Source organism: Phoca vitulina, unplaced genomic scaffold (assembly GCF_004348235.1).
Source record: "Phoca vitulina isolate PV1807 unplaced genomic scaffold, GSC_HSeal_1.0 scaffold84, whole genome shotgun sequence".
Classification (NCBI taxonomy): Eukaryota; Metazoa; Chordata; class Mammalia; order Carnivora; family Phocidae; genus Phoca; species Phoca vitulina.
The window spans coordinates 3,168,200-3,188,821 of NW_022589787.1; the positions used below are offsets into that span (position 1 = coordinate 3,168,200).

General features: G+C 37.6%; 1 protein-coding gene across 5 annotated transcripts in view; it reads left to right on the forward strand.

Annotated features, from left to right (window-relative positions):
- The first annotated feature begins 259 nt into the window (after positions 1-259).
- Positions 260-20,622, forward strand: part of GABRG3 (gamma-aminobutyric acid type A receptor subunit gamma3) — a 746,198-nt gene continuing 725,835 nt past the window's right edge. For all 5 annotated transcript variants that reach the window (XM_032395414.1, XM_032395412.1, XM_032395415.1 and 2 more), the window contains exons 1-2: positions 260-516; positions 5,632-5,780. In XM_032395414.1, the coding sequence (XP_032251305.1) occupies positions 464-516; positions 5,632-5,780 (202 nt within the window). In that variant the 5' untranslated portion in view covers positions 260-463. The remainder of the gene's footprint in view (positions 517-5,631; positions 5,781-20,622) is intronic.

Below are 20,622 nucleotides of genomic sequence, written 5' to 3' on the forward strand. Positions count from 1 at the left end.
AGAGGAGCTGCCTCGCTGCCCCCACCTCTGAGCGCGCGGCGGCCTCACTCCGCGCGCAGACCCCACCGCCGGGGCACTGGCGCGCAGCTCTTCGCGGAGGGGGCAGTGCCTCGGCGGGCCGCGGGGCTGCAGCGCCAGGGACCGCCCGCGCCCACCCGCTCCTGCCACCAGGCTGCGCGGACCCGGCGCCCGGGTGCGGGCGGGGGGCGGCGCGCCGCGGTGGCCGGGCGTCCCGCGTGCGCCCCACGGAGCCGCGCGCAGACCCGCCGGCCGTCGGGGGCGCGGCGGGCCGCCAAAGCCCACACCTGTCCGGCCGCGGCGGCCGGGAGCCGGTTTGGCGCCGCACTCCGCGGCACCGGAGGCAGGGAAGGAGAGGAGAGCGGGCGGAGGCGAGGCGCGTGCTCCGGAGGACGCCGCACCCGGCTGGAGGCCCTGGACGCTGCTCCCCAAGCTCCACCGCACCATGGCCCCGAAGCTGCTGCTCTTCCTCTGCCTGTTCTCGGGCTTGCACGCGCGGTAAGTGGCGCCCGGGCCCCGCAGCCCCGGGGCTCTGAACCGGGCCGGAGGGCGGCGGGGGGCGCTGTCTGCCGGCCAGGAGTCCCGGCGCGCTCCGCCGTCGGCTGGGCTGCGGCATAGCCCGCTGGGGCCGTGCCAGGAGAAGAGGGGAAGTCTGCCCGCACCTCACCTGTCCCATTGCCCGCTGGACATGGCCATCTGCCTCTCCAGGCTGGGTGGCTGCAGCCTTCTCTGCAACCGGGAATGTGGGGACTCTGAGATTAATGGGCTTCTCCTGAAGCTTTTAGGATCTGGTTGTTTTAGGGGTTTTGAAAACCACTATCATAAAGAACCGGAGGTGTCTACCTCCTATTTACCCCTCCCTACAAGTGTTCCAGGGGCTCACACACACACATTGGCCGACATTCTGTATAATTTCCATCACTCTGAAATTTCCCAGGACCCAGAAGTCATGATTTCCTAGCTGCCTAGTTTAGATCACACTGGCAAAGAGCATCCAGGCTGGGGGCAGGTGGAAGAGGATTGGAGCAAGGGAAAGAACCCTACTTCTTAGAAAGGATTCCCCCCGACCCAGGCCCTGCAAACACACGCTATACACATTGCACCCCTTCTAGATGAGCCACTTTTCACACACACGAACATACACACACTTACCCCATAAAGCAAACATGTTGAAATTGATAATAAGTCTTGTGCCTGGCAACTGTAAGATATTATCTTACCCTAAATACCCTTAACCTGCCTCCTAGAATAGCAACCCGCTAATGGGAGCTTAGAGACGCTCCTGGAAAGGATGAAGATGGCTCATGAGGATGGAAGGGCTGTCGAACCAGAAGATTAAACCCTGTTGCTGTAAATATAACTGGATAGTCTGGGTTTGGTTTCTTTAATTCTGTCTCCCAGACTAGATCTCTAGCCCAGAGCCTGCAGACTGGAAATCAGAGCACTCCATGCCTCTCCTCCTACCCCCATCCCAAGAGTCTTGGGACACCCCTTTCCCCAAAACACTCTTTGTTCATTTCCTGGATCTGGAAGCTAGAGAGCTAGAGAGCCTTCCTATGGGCAGTTAGCCCTGCAGGTGCCAGCAGGCAATGCCAGGTCTTAGATTGTCATTCATACTGGTGAAGTAGGAAGGCACATTAACAAATCTTAGCAGACATAAAGGGACCCCCAGTTTCACTCCCCACTTTTGACAGGGGTGCTTGACCCTGACAAAGAAAGCCCTGGTTCTCCCCTCCATACCACTTATCCCTATTAAGAGGTGAGAGTGTGAAAGGCGGACAGTGTGCCAGAGACAGTGTCAGCTGGTGATACACAGGCAGCTCTCTCAACCAGGCATTGTACTCCTTGGGCCTTTCACCTCAAGTTTCTTCCTGTCTAAGGAGAGAGCTAGGGAAGGATATGGAAGTGCACTTTCTGAAGTTGATTCTGCCTGGAAGTATCTCTGTTTAGAGGCAGAGAGACCAGCAGATAGCACCAGGCATAATGTAGACGTCTGAAGTATATAATCTTGATCTGAAGTCACATCTGCATGACCTTTCTGTTGCTACCAACTGGATGAAGTGACCTGCATTTCAGAGTTAGATAATTACATATAGTTTAGATTTGTAGCTACTTAACATGCTACAAGGAAAACTGCTTATTGTCCTCATTAGTTTATGTGCTTAGTAGGAAGATATCTTAGTATCTAACATGAAGCAGTCAGGTTTCTAGGGATTCCCGAATACATGTACAATTTCTTGGGATTCCTCATCCTTCCATTTCACCAAGGCAGATGTAATGATTTTAATATGTTCTGTCTCTCGGTTCATTCCCTGGCCTTTATAATAGAGGTTGCATATCAGTTGAAAAAAAAATCCAAATTTTAAACTAATTGCATTGCTCTATGCCTCTCCTTTGAGAGCGTCTTTGTTCTTTGAATGGGTTTTACAGACATGTAAAATAATCTGAAGTCCAGTGACATCTTTCAAAACTATTATTAATGCTGAGAGCGTTCTCGTTTGCACTCTGGAATGCCGTTCTGGTGTTCAGAATCCCTGGAAAAGGTTCTGAGAGTTGTGCTCTGTGATGATGGCTTGATACCTCCATGGAGAGAAAAACACCCTGTTCTGACACCCATGGATGAGCTTATTATGCATTACAATGCACCACGGCATGCCTGGACCTTGGTGATACCTTGCAGACACTTAACTGCTTTCTGAGGTTTAGGAGCTCCTTTTAATGTTTAAAAATACTTCAGACTTTGTCTCTGTCTTTCTAGTTGAAGGGAAGGTGTAAGACCTGAAAATAACATCTGGAGGTTGAGCAGTTCTTTGACAATGACAATACATTGCCGATTTGTTTTTAAGAAAAGCTAATTGCAGTGATGGTATTTAGGATCCAAAATTCCTGATAATAGAACACTCAAAGATTATATATAGCCCACCTAGAAAAGCAGATCATTCTTGTTTTATTCATATTCTAGTGGGTCCTCTGAGACGGGATTTTGTTTTCATGAAAGGGAGGATTTTCCTGTGGGGCTGGTGGTCTGACACTAGCACTGTGAGGCTTCTACTTCATTCCCTGAAGTCCTGCAGCAAACTGACGAAGACCAGGATTGGGAGAAGCTTGGTGTCGGCCTCTAAGGGGACAAGAGGATCTCTGCCCACACTTTGCCACTGTGCACCCCAACCCAGTCATTGCGCTGCAGGTTCTGGTTTACCTCCTGAAGGGGTGGGAGAGGACCCTGCTGCTTTTCCTTCCTCCTCTCTCCCACTCTCACTTGCCTTGGCCTCTAAGGAAGAAGCTTATGCAATTTCAGGAAAACCCTCTCATCACCACTAGAGGGAGAATTAGGCTCATTATAATACCTGCTTTTGAAGTAGCTCAAAGTCTTTCAAAAACGAAGGCTGTGTGTATACAGAGAACTGATGAATAATTAGTGTGCTCAATCTATGTACATATGACCATTGGGGCAATAGAAAATAACAGGGCATGGAGAACATAGTCTGGTCTCTGCTGGTGAGCTATCTTTGGGGGTGGGAGAGGGGAAATAGGGAGAGGAATAAGAGAGAAAGGTAGGGGAGGGGAAGAGAAGAGAGAGAAAGAGGCAGAGAGACAGAAGAGGGAGAGAGGAAAGCACTGTGGTGGAGTTGGAACATGTCTTGAGAATGTTGTATGTGATTCTGCCAAAGTGATCTGCCCCTCTGTCCATAGTCCCTCCGAATGGTTTTGCTGCAGAATGAATTGCCAGGTCCTGTAGGCAATGATTGCTTCCAGCTAACCATGTCCTACAGAACCTGCTTCAACCTAGTCCTTTTTTTCCCAAGATGATAAAATTAATATTCCTGACAATATTTCTGATAAAATATTCTAAAGTGACATTTTAAATTCTATAATGTTATTTGTAAAAGTTCAGTTTTAAAAATAATGAAATGCAGCATATCACTTCTTGTATGTGTCCCAAATTTTGTAGGTTCCTATTGATGGTGAATGTTCAGTGCAAATAAAAACTCACAGCATTTTATAGTTTCTGTGGATGATATATTTTAACCTTCTAGCCAATATATATTCAAGAAATAGAATTACAGTCTAAGATAAGCCTAGGAAAACTTAAATGAAGTCAATCTGCCAGACATATGCCATATACTCATTTTCAAAATCTCATATATATGTATATATTCAACCAGGACCAGACTATGTGACACAGCCCTAGTCTAGGTTAAGGCTAGTTAACACTCATAAAAATACTGTAATGTATATAATACATGACATATACATATAATTACATATTATATAAAATCATGTATACTATTGTACTATATATGTAACTATGTGATTATAATATTATATATACGATTGTGAGCATTTAAACAAATAGAGATAATGAATTTTTAGAAGTTTCTTCTCTTCCTTTCTTTCATGTTCATTATAGATAATTTAGACAATTCCAAAAATTAACTTAAACTTGTATTCCAGAGCACAACTTGCCCTGGGATAATGTTAACATTTTGGCTCCTGTTTGGGAAGCTAAACAGAAATGAGCTCATACCAAGTCAGGACAAATAAACCTCAATACAGTTTTCTATTTTATATTTTGTTCTCTTTGGTGAAGAAAAAAGTCATTAAGGCATTTATGTTGACAAAGTATAAGGAAACAAGCAAAGTTGTTTGTTGTTTTACAAGTTTTTCTTGCCCTAGTAAATGAAAGTCCACCTGGAAATGCTGCTTTAAGGCAGAAGGAGACTCTCCTCTTTTCAAGCCTGAATGGCTGTGTTGTTGATTTGGCCTCACTCACTGAGAAAACTAGCTTGTCATTTTGAGGCCTCTCCATTCAAGTACTCCTGTCAGTGTGTATCACCCAGGAGAGGCGGCTGACCTGCTGCACAAGACAAGCTCAGAGATGCTCAAGCATTCGTTTCAACCCATTTATTCAAGGGCAAATGATTAAGACATATTAGAAAGATTTTAATTTTTAATGTCTGTATTAGCCTGCTCTGTAGGAAATGAATCAGTTTGTGTTGTAAGAGGTAAAATTGCCAGAGGGTATTCGTCAAACACCATCTCTGCTCCTTGTCACCACACATGAGTGCTGGCCAAGCAGACCACCTCATACTGTCCCCATGTCTACCTTGAATGAAGGTTCCCTTCTCCTTAAGAAGCACAAAAGTCAGACTCAGCTATTTTCAGCAAAAGCTAGTCTCACCTTCAACAAAAATGAGGTCTTGGCAGTAGGGGGTAGAGACAGCATGATAAAGTCACCATCTGACAAACATCTGGAAGGTTTGTGCGTTGACCTTTAGAGGTTCTCAGGGTGGAGCCAAGCAAGACTGATTGCTTGCTGTTTGATCTCCTGGCATTGATTTGCTTATCTTCGCATCTATAGCTTAACATAGACAAGGAATCATTTTGTGACATTAAATGAAAACATTGTAACATGTTAAGAGCAGTGGCATTCCTCCTATTGGATTCTTTCTAAATGGTGTTTTGTTCTCATTTTAGAGATAATCTATTGATTGGGCTGCGAGTATTGGGGACTGCCTACTTATGTCAGTGGTGCTTGAGTGGGCCAAGCTTAAGACACTTCCTGGAGCCATTGCTACGACTTATACTTCATGCTTTGTGCCATAATTACAGGTCCAGAAAGGTGGAAGAGGATGAATATGAGGATTCATCATCAAACCAAAAGTGGGTCTTGGCTCCAAAATCCCAAGACACTGATGTGACTCTTATTCTCAACAAATTGCTAAGAGAATATGATAAAAAGCTGAGGCCGGATATTGGAAGTGAGTGTCGATGTTTGTTATTCTAATAGAAAATATACTGTGATGATATATTTTTTAAGTTTTTATTTTAAATAATTATAAATTCACAGGAAGTTGCAAAGATGGTACAGAATCACACAATTTATGAGTGTAATATGATATCAAAACCAGGGAATTGGCATGGGTACAATGTATGTGCATGATTTCATGTCATCTTATCATATGTAGATTTGTGGAAGGACCACCAAAATCAAGCTATAGAACTGTTTCATCATCATAAAGACCCCCTTCCTGTGCCTCCTTATAGTTGCACCCACCTCCCTCCTCCAAAATTCCTAAATCCTGTCAGCCACTATTTGTTATTTCTGTGTTTTGGTCATTTTTAGAATGTCATATACATGCAGCCATTCAGTATGTGACCTTTTTTTTTTTTTTTAAAGATTTTATTTATTTATTTGAGAGAGAGAGAATGAGAGAGAAAGCATGAGAGAGGGGGGAGGGCCAGAAGGAGAAGCAAACTTCCTGCTGAGCAGGGAGCCCGATGCGGGACTCAATCCCCGGACTCCAGGATCATGATCTGAGCCAAAGGCAGTCACTTAAACAACTGAGGCACCCAAGCGCCCTCAGTATGTGACCTTTTGAAATCGGCTTTTCTTCCCTCAGCAAAGTGATTTAGAGATCCATTCAAGTTGTTCTGTGTATTAATAATAGCTTGTTCTTTCTTATTGCTAAGTAATCTTCCATAGGAGGAATATACCACAGTTTGTTTATCCATTCACCTATTGAGGAACATTGTTGTTGCTTCCAGTTTTTGTTTATTACAAATAAAATGACTATGTGCATTTGTATTGAGGTTTTTGTACGGAAATAAGATTTCATTCCCTCGGATGAATGCCCAGGAGTATGATTACTAGGTTTTATGCTGTTTAGTTTTTTAAAGAAACTGTCAAATTTTTTTCCCAAAGTGCCTGTACCATTTTCTATTCCCACCAGCCAATGTATAAGAGATCCGGTTTCTCTGTCTTCACCAGCAATGAGTATTGTCACTATTTTTTATTTTAGCTGTTCTAATAGGCATAAATCTAATAAGTTGATACTTCATTGTGTTTTGACTTGCATTTTCCTGATGGTTAGTGATACTGAACTACTTTAATGTGCTTATTTGCCAGCAATATATCCTCTTCATTGAAATATCTCTTCCTATTAGTTGCCCTTTAAAAATTGGATTATTTTGTTTTATTTTTTCTGTTGAATTATTGAGTTCATATAATCTAGTATAATTCCTTTGCCAGATGTAGTTTGCAAATATTTTTCTCTCAGTATGTAGCTTGTCTTTTCATTCTCTTAATAAGATCTTTCACAGAGGAAAAGTTTTTTTAATATAGATGAAATTCAACTTATTGATTTTTAAACATTTTTTGGAATATGCTTTTGGAGTAATGACTAAGAACTCTTCATGAAGCCCTAGTTCCTGAAGATTTTCTCCTTTGTTTTCTTCTAAAAGTTTTATAATTTTATGTTTTACATTTAATTCATTATCTGTCTTTATATAAAATCAGTATGTGAGGTTTAGAGCTAAGTTCCCCCCACCATTTTTTTCCTATGGATATCCAGTCCCTCTATCACCGTTTATTAAAAAGACTGTCTTTCCCCTGTTGAATTGCATTTACACATTTGCCAAAAATCAACTGGCATAGGATATTTCTGGATTCTCTATTTTGTTCTATTTATTTATGTGTCTATCACTGTGTAATACCCACTGTCTTGATTACTATAGTTACATAATAAGTCTTGAAATTGGGTAGATTAATTCAACCTCTTTATTCCTCTTTTTAAAAATTATTTTAACTCTTATAAGCCATTTCTTTTCCATATGAATTTTAGAATTATCTTGCCTATATCTAGAAAAACTCTTCTGCTAAGTCTCTATCTGTTTGGGAAAAATGCCATCTGTACTATGTTGAGTATTCAAATCCACAAATGTGATATGTCTTCCCATTTTAGATCTTCTTTAATTTCTTACATTCAGTGTTTTACAGTTTTTAGTATACAAGTTCTGAATATATTTTGTTAGATTTACACCTAAGTATTTCATGTTTTTGGAGTGATTATAAATGGTACTGTATTTTAAAATTTCTTTTTCCCTATGTTCATTGCTAGATATACAGAAATAGAGTTGATTTTTTATATATTGATTTTGTATCCTCTGACTTGCTGAAACTCAGTATTTTAGGAAGTTTTGTATGTTTGTTTTTTGATAGGTTCCTTGGGATTTTCTGTGTATTCCATCATGTCATATGGGAAATTTTATTTCTTGCTTACCAATCTGTATATCTTTTATTTTAGTTTATTGCCTTATTTCACTGGCTGGAACTTCCAACACTGTGTTGAATAGCAGTGGTGTGAATGGACATCTTGCTTTGTTCTAGATCTTAGAGGAAGGACATTCAGTCTTTCACTATTAAGTGTAATGTTAGCTATATATTTGTATATATTTTTTATCAGAGAGAGTTCCCTCTATTCCTGGTTTTCTGAAAGTCACTTTTTTAAAAATCATGAATGGATGTTGAATTTTGCCAAATGCCTTTTCTGCATCAGTAGATGAGATCATGTGACTTTTTTTTTTTTTAGCCAGTTAATACGATGGATGAGGTTGAGTGATTTTCAAATATTGAACCAGTCTTGCATCCCTAGAATAAGCCCCACATAGTTATGTATTTGATAATATTCTTTTTAAAAACCTCTTCTTATATATAGCTGAATTCTATTTGCCAATATTTTGTTAAGGATGTTTGCCTCTCTATTCATGAGGAACATTGGTCTGCAGTTTTCTGTTTCTTTTTTCTTTTCTTTTCTTTTTTTTTTTTTGACAATCTTTGTTTGGTTTTGGTATCAGGTAATACTCGTTTCATAAGATAAGCTAGGAACTGCCCTCTGATCTTCTGTTTTCTGGAAAAGATTGTGCAAAAGTTTGTGTAAACTTCAATATTTCATAGAATTCTCCAGCAATATTCTCTGAGTCAGGAGATTTCTTTTCTGGAGTTTTGTCATTACAAATTAATTTCCTTAATAGATATAAATCTCTTCAGCTTATCAATTTTATATTAGGTAAGTGATCATTTGTGCTTTTTAAGAAATTGGTCCACTTCTTTTAAGATGTTAGTTTATATGTATAGAATTTTTCATGATATTCCCTTATAATCCTCTTAATATCTTTATGGCCTATAATATATCCTCTGCTTCATATCTGATATTAGTAATTTGTGTCATCTTTCTTTTTTCTTTGTCATCTTGCTAGAGGTTTGATTTATCTTTTCAAAGAACTACCTTTTTGTTTCATTGTTTTTCTCATATTGTTTTTCTGTTTTCAATTTCATTAAACTTCTCTTTTATATTTATTATTTGCTTTTTTTCTGTTTGCTTTGGGTTTATTTTGCGCTTCTTCTTTTTTGAGGTAGCACTTAGTTTCTTGACATAAGACTATTCTTTTTTTTTTTTTTTGCAAAGACTTACACAAGTTTATTGTGGATATATAAAAAATAATAAAATAATAGCATCCATAAATATGAACAGTAAGTATTCTAATGTAAGCAATAGTGCTTTAAATGACACTGCTTTAACTGTTCTCTCACAGATTTTGGTATGTTGAAATTTCATTTTTATTAAGTTCAGTGTATTTGTTTTCCTTGAGATTTTTTTTTCCTTAACTCACATTATTTAGAAGTGTATTTTTAGTTTCCAGGTGTTTGGAAGTTTTCCTGTTATCTGTTACTGATTTCTAATTTGATCCTATTTTAATAAGAGAATATACTCTATATGAGTTAAATTCATTTGAATTTGTTAATCTTTGATTTATGACCCAGAATATGGTCTATTTTGGTGAATGTCCCATAGGCACTTAAAAAGAATGTATATTTTGCTGTTGTTGAATGGATTGAACCTGTTGTTTGATGGTACTCTTGAGTTCTTCCATATCTTTACTGATTTTCTGTCTGGTTTTTCTATCAATTGTTTTGATAAGTTAACAATAGATAGATCAAAAAGTAGATTTTGATCCAAGACCAAGACAAGAGTGGTGTGTTTGTCCAGGAGAGAATCACATACAGTTATTGGTATAGGCCTGTGCCATATTCATGATGATGATCAGAGACCATGGGGATTGTGGCAGACACATTTTTTATAGGATGAACCCAAGCTTTAGTTTATTTCTTCTTTTCCATGGGGCTCAGTTTCATTTAGACCCCAGCAGCTTGCCAACTCGCATACTACCCCAGCCACCTTGTTCCTCTGTTTTTCCAAGTTTGAGGCTCAGGTGTCCAATTTATCAGTAGCAGGACATAGAACTACATTGGTTCCAATAGGCATAGAACATCAAAACCCTGTGGTGTAGTGTGCAGGAGGTTTGGAGATGCATGTCATCTCATCTTTACATGTTTCTGTTGCCTTTCCATACAATAAAGGAAAGGGAACAAATTACCTATAAACTTCCTTCCAGCTTTAAGATATTTATTCAGTAAGCAATACATCTAAATTAACATTGCACAAGGTTCATAAATTCAACTGTCACCACATTTCCCCCTTTATAATTATATAAAGGGTCTATCCAGTGTGAAGAGTGTGCAGCAGTTCTGCACTTATATGGAAAGAGAAAATTGAGAAAATATTGCTAATTTCTTCATTAATTGTCAGACACTGTGCTTGACCCTACAGCAAAGATAAATAAGACTTTTTCCTTGCCCTTCTGGGTAAGTTTAGTCCTTTGCTTATCCCGTGCTATTAATACAGCACTGCACTTTCCATCTGTGGTATTATTCAGTACCACATTTGTCCTCTGAGGTGGAAAATTGGACATGGGTAGAAAGTGGATGAGCTCGGCTTCCCACCCAGGTCTCTGACGATACCTTGATCACTTAGCCACTTTACTGTAGAAAATGCCAGGCAATTCTGTTCATAAAACAGGGAACCCCTCTTACACACATACACACCAAAACACTCAGAAGGGGATGTACTAAGGCTTTGTCATGTGCAACAGGCAAGCAGAATTCACAATTCTAAGGATTTTATTTTTCCACTATGTACATAAGAATTGTAAATTTTCTAAGTGAAACAGTGTACTACACACTAAGAAAGAATACTTTTTTAAATGGCAACTCTTCTAAAGCCTTATGTCATCAGAAGGGCTCTGTGGTTTTTGAGCAAAAGATACTTAAAAAACAACTAAATATAAAACCATAAAGCAGGATGCTCCTCTTTTGTTTTATGATTTTAAAGTTCTTCCAAGCACAATGTCATGATCCCTGCGGCAGCAGAGTGACCTGATGAAAGTCTGCAGGATCACTGGTGCAGCTTAGGATTCCTCTTGTCTCATTTAAATGCTAAGTAATGTCTGAGTGGCAGAATCCAGCAACTCACTGATGCTCAATCAGAGTCTTGCCCAAGAACAGCTCTCCTGGTCAAAGATACTGAATTAGACACCATTTTCTTTCATGGTTTAGAAGGGCTCTGCTTTAAAGGACAATTTCCTATAACAATCTGAATTTCTTTTCTTTTTTTCACTACTTTTATCACTTGTAGCCTATTTATTACGACCATTGTGCCTCTTCCTCAAGGCACAATCAACTTATATTACATAGCATAGTGCTATACATGGATTTATCATTAGTTTACTATAATTCGCAGTTTATTTACTCACCTCTCCTACACTCTTCCTCCCTCTCTCAGTCAACCTCTATTTACTGTGCTTTCACTCTGCACCAAGCCCTGGGACATGGATATGTGGGGAGCAAAGCAGATGCTTGGGTTTTCCTAAAGGAGAGGGAAGGAGGTAGGGTCCCCGACTACAAGCATGTAAGAGTCGATATTGGGATATTGGGATTCCCACTTTGGAGTAAGGCAAGCCTGTTTAAGGCACTCTTTAGTTTAAATTCCTTGAAAATTCCACTTTAATCCTAGGATAAAATCCAAGCCCTTAGAATGACATAAAGTGGTAAGCCACTATCTGGCCCTTGCCTACCTCTTTGCTTTTACTTCCTGACACTCCACGTCTCACATGTTATACCCTTTGGGGACACCAAACCTCCTGCTTTCCTTAACTGGATGCTTGCTTTTACTGTTCTCTCATTCCAACATGTGGTTCTCTTAACACCCTTCTCCCTCTTCTGCACTGAGCTCTTTCCTACCTTTCTTCAAGCCGTGAAGTTACCTCCTATTAGAAGCCCTCTTCCATGACCTGTCCCCTTCTCACCTCCCTGCCAGGGTGGATCAAGTGTTTCTCTGAGTTTCTTCTAGCATCATTTTCTCATTTGTGCAATAGGAATAGTACATTTTGAAAGACTGTCTTGAGGATGGCAAAATGTGGTGCAGCCGTGAAATAGTTTCTGCAACACTTCTGTGTACTTTCCACAGTTCTGCAGCTGGGAATTGATCTTCTTTTCCCCCACCCCAGGACACAGTTCCCATTCCTAACTATAGATGCATCAGTTTACGTTGGCTTCTCCCAACATACGTAGTCCAACTGCATCCACAAAGATCCAACATCAGGAAATAAATAAAATGGCTCATCACTGTTATTGTCCACAATAAATAGATGGAATCGAACAGACTCATTTATGTTGCACAGAAGTAACATACCCACATGGAATCCTCAACTTAGTTTTCATAATACAAACTGTGATCATGTTTTAAAAATACTCACTATTTTTCCAGCTATTATCTCTCAACTAACTACTAAATTATGGATGTATCTGTTTTAGTTCTCTGTCTTTAACTATCCCTCATTCTAAGTAATACTTCAGCTATGTCCTTTACTAGTTCAGGGTATCATTTATCTCAGGAACAGGTCTTGTCATGTGAGCTCAAAAAGGCTAGAGGAGGATAAACCTTCTAATAAGAGAACTGTGAAAAGGAAAGGAAATGAACCTGAGTGAATTTCTCTCCCTTCAGGGTTTGAAGAAATTTGAACCACTGTCTTGAAAATAGAGTATTTCAGAATACAAATTATTTGTCCATAATCTGGACAGTCTATACCAAATATAGTCAGTATTGGGAAAAATAAAAGGTTATGTGTTGGCTTTTAAAGGTGAATGAACACCAAATACATGCACAACGCATAGAAATGACTCATGGACTCATTTAATTTAGGCAGAACATCCGAATAATCTTTTCTTGGCTTTGTCCATGACAAGAGGGATTAATTTTTCTATTCCTCTTCTTCAGGTGTTTGCATATCTGGACTTCTTTTCCAGGCTTTTCTAAAGCTTATTTTCCCAGTTTAGTTAAAACTTCTTCAAAATGAGGAATGATGAGCATCCAGTATGAGAAGAAGCTGGTTGCATGAGTGAGAAGGTGAGCTTTGCACTGCTGTAACTTGCTGGCAGAAGACAGAGGAACCCCAGCCTCCTCTTCAGTGGGGAGTACCCCCCCCTGGTGGAGAGGCCACTTGAGCTTCTTTTCTTCACAATTCCCAGAGCTGGACATGGCAGGTGGGCACTGATTCAAGAGTACTGAAGTGACAGGGCCAAGTCCTCGCTAGGAGGAGCTCCTGCTCCTTCCAGGGTCACGTTCCTGGATGAGGAAGGGGAACGAGAGAATGACTCAGTAGTGGGAATATGACCCCAGACAGGTCTGGAGTTAGTTTTGTTGCAGATAATGTTATGTTAAACAACTAAAAGACCTAACAAGTGGGCTCTGAAGTATAATTTTTAAAGCACACCTTATCATGTTGCTCTTTAATATCTTTCAGTGCAAAATTATGAGGATAATTGAGTAACCAAAGAACTGTAAAAAGAATGCCTAAAGAATGTTGGTCACAGATGTGGTGTCTCTGAGAGAGGCCTGGAGTAGCCAGTAGAAAGGCAGAGCAAACCCTCCTATGTTTCTGGGCTGGTTCCTGATGTGTGTAAATGTGACAACTCCTGTCAGGCCCTGCCATAGGTTTTTGAGAGTTTAAGCTGGATCATAGAATTTGAGAGAATTTTGAAATGTGTGAAGGACTGTACAAACAATCAATTATATTAAGATATGATTTATAATGGATATATACAATTGTCCCTCATCCTGATGGTTTTATATTTTAAGAAAAAATAAGAGACATAAGGTTTTAATCTGAAGGAATGAAATACACATGTTAAAGTGTAGGTGCTTGTGTGCCAGAGGAAGAGAGAGTTGATTTTGGGGTCCCTAAAGCATAGTGACTCGATGGATCACAATCTAAGTGCCTCAGCTTTGGTACTGATTTTCAGATGACCTTTCTAACTGTCTTTTCCTGTCTTAGTGCACATCAGATGACTGTCTGAATTGTACATTTAGGTTAGCTTGGTTAGTCTTCATCTAAAACCACAGCCTACTATGCAGACGGTGAGTTGTCATTTCCCAGCAATTACTGTATATCCAGAAAATAATTCAGATATATTCACTCCATTCTCAGAACAGATGTAGGAGGAGAGGAAACAGACATTCTTAATTGCTGTGCTCAAAGTAAAAGCTATTACTGTAGACTTAGTTAACTGATTTTCTCACAAAGTTAATTCAAATGCATAGGGAGGTGGAGAACAAATTTTGTGGAGAAATTATACCTGTCATCTCTATGGGAGAGTAATTAGGCATCCAGAGGATGCTGGGTTAAGACCCATTACCTCATGTAAGACCTACATGTTGGTAGGTGACCCTTCCCCTCATAATCCTTACCATTTGGGGCAGTGATCCTTTTCACACATATACCTTGGCACTTGGGATTTCACCATGGCATTCTACCTAAGGCAGAATTCTGTGTAAGGCAAGGCTGTATGAGAGCATATGCCTATAGTTTGGTTCATTAAAAAAGATTTTTTTACTAGGCTATATTTTTTCTTGTAGGAGACATATAATGAGATCTCAATGTATAAGTATTTTTTTTTATCTGTAATTTGGTAAATAACTCCAATAACATGTCCCTAGGAATAATCTAATGACTGGACTTGATTTGAATATGCAATTCAGTTTATAGAATAACAAGTGATCTGTTTCTTATGTTTATTCATTACCACTGCAGGAATTGAGCAAAATAGCTTCATGTGGCTTAGAGAGGGTTTGAGTGAGAAAAGAGCTGGACTCAAATAATGGGTTCTTCTACCAGTTGTCAGCAGATTCACTTAGAGATACAAACTCACTGACCTGTGGGTTTCCATCTCTAAATGGGTTAATTAAAACTATATCCAAGTCTTGTAAGAATTGTAGATTATAACACCTGACCCATAGAGAGAGGACAGAACGTGTCATCTGCCTTCCGCCCACTCTATTCCTAGACCTACACACCGTGTTGGCTGCTTGTTCCGCCTGGTTTATGAGTAGTGAAATAGAAGTCGCAGCCAGTTCCACTGTCATAAAAGCTTTGTCTTAGATCGAGATTTCTGTTCAGCTGTCGGCATTTCATCAGTATGTAATTAACATCCTGATCCAAAATATCTTACAGATCCTTTTATAAAGTATTACTGTGCCCATACTGATTAGGTTGTTATCCTACTAATTCACATTTGAGGGACAAATGCAGATGTGAGAATCATAGTTTCATAGAATATCATGGCTTGAAAGGATTCTAAAGGAAACCTGTCCAACAGTTTACAAATCTGGCTTTATATCAGGATTACCTTGGGAGCTCTTTAAAACACAGAGCTCAGGGCCCAACCCCAAGACCTACTATGGAATATTATTTTTCTATTTTCTAGTTCACTGATTTTCACTTAGATCTGTATTATTACCATTCTTCTGCTTGCTTTGAATTTAGTTTGCTTTATTTTTAGTTTCTTAAAGTGGAAGATGAAGTCATAGATTTGAGACCTTCTTATCTAATTTTAGTGTTTAGTGCTATAAATTCCTCCTAAGCAATACTATAGTGACATTCCACAGATTTCAGTGTTTTGATTTCATTTACATTCAATAAAGAAAACCCTACTAGTTTCCTTTTTGATTTCTTCTTTCACCCATGCATGGTGTTCATTTAGATGTGTGGTATTCATTTTCCAAATATTGGAGATTTTTCCAGTTATCTTTCTGTTACTGATTTCTAATTAAAATCCACTGTAGTCAATGAACATACTTTGTGTAACTTAGATCCTTTTAAATTTACTGAGACTTGGTTCATGGCCCAGAATATGATCTATATTGGTGCGCACTTGGAAAGAACGTATTCTGTTATTGTGAGGTGGAATGTTGTGTAATTAGATTAAGTGAAGTTAGTTCATATTTTTATGAAGATCTACTTGTTGATTTAATTTTTTTGTTATTGAAGTATAGTTAACATATAATGTTACATTAGTTTCAGGTGTACAATGTAGTGCAGTGCTTACCACAATAAGCATAGTTACCATGTGTCACCATACAACATTAATATTATTGACTATATTCCCTATGCTGTACTTTTCATCCTCATGACTTATTTATTACTTACTGATTTTTTAAAACCTATTTTTATCAATTATTCAGGGTAGGGTATTGAAATCTCTGGCAATAACTAGGGATCTGTCCATTTTTTTTTATAGTTCTATCAGTGTTTGAATCATGAATTTTGAAACAATGATATTAGGGGTAGAAGCATTTAGGATTTTTATGTCCTTTTGATTAATTGACTACATCATCATTAGAAAATGAATATCCTTGTACCTGGCAATATTCTTTTTTGTGAAATCTACTTTGTCTGATGTTAAAATAGACACTCCAGCTTTCTTTTGCCTAGTTTTAGTATGGTATGGGTCTTTCCATTCTTTTACTTACAAACTATATTCCTCATTAGATTTAAAGTGTGCTTCTTGTAGGCACCTTATAGATTGGTTTTGCTTTCCTAACATTCAGTCCATCAATCTCTTCATTCTAATTGGAGTCTTTAGACCATTTACATTTATTGTAATGATTGTTGTGGTTAAATTTAAACCTGTCACCTTTTTATTAGTTTTCTATAGATCCTGTCTGTTGTTCCTTTTCTCCTCTTTTTATAATTCTCTCTTATTTCCTTTGTTATTGTCTATAACCCTTTATGATGCCATTTTAGTGGTTGTACTAAAGGTTTGTAGTATAATTTTTAACTTATCACAGTCTACCTCCAGGTGATTTTATACCAGTTTACATATAGTACAAATGTGTGTGGATACATATTTGTGTCTTTTATCATTTTCCTTCTACTTGAAGAACTTCCTTTGATTTTTCTTTTAGTATGAGTCTATTATGATGAGTTCTTTCAGCATTTGTAAACCTGAAAATATTTTTAGTTTACTTTTTAAAAAAAATCTTTATTGAGATATAATTCATATACTACAAAATTCATCCAGTTAAAGTATACAATTCACTGGTTTTATATTTATTTATTTATTTATTTATTTATTTATTTGTTTGTTTTTATTCATATATTTGAGAGACAGTGAGTGAGAGAGAGAGCATGAGCAGGGGGAGGGGCAGGGGTGAAGTGAGAAGCAGACTCCCCACTGAGCAGGGAGCCCCAACTCAGGATCCTGGGATCATGACCTGAGCTGAAGGAAGAAGCTTAACCAACTGAGTCACCCAGGTGTCCCTCAGTGGTTTTTAAATGTTCACAAAGTTGTGCTGCCATGATTTAGTTGGAGAACATTTTCTTTTTCTTTTTTTTAAGATTTATTTATTTGAGAGAGAGAAAAAGAGAGGGAAATTGCACAAGTGGGGGGGAGGGAGAGAGAGGGGAAGCAGACCCCCTGCTGAGTGGAGAACCTGATGTGGAACTTGATCTCAGGACCCTGAGATCATGACCTAAGCTGAAATCAAGAGTTGGACGCTTAATCAGATGAGCCACCCAGGCACCCCTAGGTTGAGAACATTTTCATCATCCCCCCAAAAGACAAGTATCTATTAGCAGTCACTGTTCATTGTTACAACCTCCCACTTTGGGCAGTAGGCAACCAGTAATCTAATTTACATCTCTTATGATTTGCCTATTCTGGACTTCGCATATAAATGGAATCAGAATATGTGCATTTTTGTGACTGGCTTCTATTATTAGCATAATTTTTAAGGTTCATTTATATGATAGCAGGTATCAGTATTTCATTATTTCTATTAATAATATTTTATTGTATGGCTATATTTTGTTCTTCCCTTCATCAATTAATAATAACAAAACTCAATAAGGCATAAGGTTGTTTTCACTTTTGGCTGGTTTTAATAATGCTGCTATGAATATGTGTGTATTTTGTGTGGACATATATTTTCATTTCTTATACATGTAGAAGTGGAATTTTTTTTATTATGTTCAGTTAGCCAACATATAGTACATTATTAGTTTTTTTTTGAGATTTTATTTATTTATTTGACAGGAAGAGAGCACACAAGCAGGGGGAGCTGCAGAGGGAGAGGAGTTTTAGTACATCATTAGTTTTTGATGTAGTGTTCAATGATTCATTAGTTGTATGTAACTCCCAGTGCTCTTTGCAACATGTGCCCTCCTTAATACCCATCACCCAGCTTCCCCATCCCCCACCCCCGTCCCTTCTGTAATCCTCAGTTTGTTTCCCAGAGTCCAGAGTCTCTCATGGTTTGTCTCCCTCTCTGATTTTTATACTTTAATAGAATTATATTAAAAATCAATAATAGAAAGAAATTTGGTAAATTCACAAAGATGTGGAAAATAAACAATGCACTTATAATAAACAATGGTGAAAAAAGAAATCACTCAGAAATTTTTCACCCATTGTTTATTTGAAGTGCATTGTTTATTTTCCACATATTTGTGAATTCATGGAATTGCTGAGTGATTTATTTTTTCCACCCATTGTTTATTTAGAAGTGCATTGTTTATTTTCACATACTTGTGAATTTACCAAATTTCTTTCTGTTATTGGTTTCTAATATAATTCTATTATAGTTGAAGAACGCATTTTGCATGATTTCAGTCCTTTTACATCTATCAAGGCTTGTTTTATAGAATATCATATTATTCTAGCATGTTCTATGTGCACCTAAGAAAAATACATATTCTGCTATTGTTTGGTAGAGTGTTCTATAGAAGTCTGTTAAGTCTTGTCATTTTGTAGTGTTGGTCAAGTTCTCTGTTTCCCTGTCATTTGTTGTCTAATTATTCTATCCATTATTGAAAGTAGAAAATTGAAGTAAAGTATGATATATTGAATTATCTCTTACTTCTTTCAATTCCATTAGTTTTGTTCTTTATGTAATTTTGGGCTGTGTTAATAGTTCTAGTTACTGTATTTACCAGAATATTGACTCTTTATAATTATAAAATATTCCTCTTTGTCTCTAATAGCATTTTTTTATTTAAAGTATTTTGTCTAATACTATTCTAGGTCTTTCAATTTCTTACAGTGCTGTTTGCATGATACATCCTTTTCCATCTTGTTGATTTCAAACTATTTGTATCTTAGAATCTAGAATGTTTCTCCAGAACCAACAAAGTATTGGGTCTTCTTTTTATATTCATTTGGATTGTACTATTTAATCATTTTACATTTAATGATATTATTAATACAGTTAGACTTCTGACATTTTGCTTTTTGTTTTCTGTCTCAAGTTCATTTGTTTGCTTGTTTGTTTATTTATTTAAGTATTTTCTCTGGCTTCCTTTTACTACTTTCTTTTATATTAAATGAATATTTCATGGTATAATATTTTAGTATCTTTAATGACTTTTAAAAAACCTTAATTTTTTCAAGAGCACTTTTGGGTTTAAAACAAAATTGAGAGGAAAGTACAGAGATTTCCCATATACCTCCTGTCCCCACACATGCATAGCTTTGCCCATTATCAACATCACCACAAGAATGGTATACTTTTCTAAGGATAAGACAACATTGATGCATCATGGTTACATAGAGATCACAGTTTATCTTAGGGTTCACTCTTTGTGTTATACATTCTGTGGGTTTGGACAAATGTATAATGACGTGTATCCATCATTATAATATCATGCAGAGTATTTTCACTGCCTTAAAAATCCTCTGTGTTCTATTTATTCTTCTCCCTCCCCTACACTAGCAACCACTGATCTTTTACTGTGTCCATAGTTTTGCCTTTCCAGAATGTCATATAGTTGGAATCATACAGTATGTAGCTTTTTCAGATTGGCTTCTTTCACTTAGTAATATGCATTCAGGGTTTCTTCGTATCTGTTTATGGCTTGATAGCTTATTTCTTTTTTGTGCTAAGTAATACGCATCTGGATATACTGCAATTCATCCATTAACCTACTGAGGGACATCTTGGTTGTTTCCAAGTTTTGGAAATTGTTAATAAAGCTGCTATAAATATTCCTGTGTGGGTTTTTGTGTAGATCAGTGATTTTTAATTATATATTTTTTATTTTCTTAGTATTTGCAAGCCTATTACAATATACATCTTATCAAAATCTTTTCTACTCTAAACAATATCTACCTTAGATCTTACTAATTAACACAAATTAAATATAGAAATTTACTCTAGTAGCTTCATTCACTCACCCATTTTTATGCTATTATAAACATATGTATTATAAACCCAATAATTTATTCTTCAAATTATTATTTTATATAATTTATGTCTTTTAAATTGTATTTACTATTTAAATGCTATACTTATCATTTCTGATTCTTGTCATTTCTTCCTGTTAGAGCTGTCATCTGGAATTATTACCTATTCTAATAAAGCTATATTCCCACCACGCTCTTATTGTTAAACATATCACTTGTCTTTTTGTTATTGTTAAATGTATTTCATCAAATATATTTGTTGACAAATATAAATATATTTGTTACATATATTTTGTTATTTTAAAATTTATTTCTTGTTATAGTCCTAACAATACAATTGTATATGTACTATTTTTTGCAATTACTTTTTAAGTTAGTTAGGAAGAAAGCAGAGAAGATATTTGCAA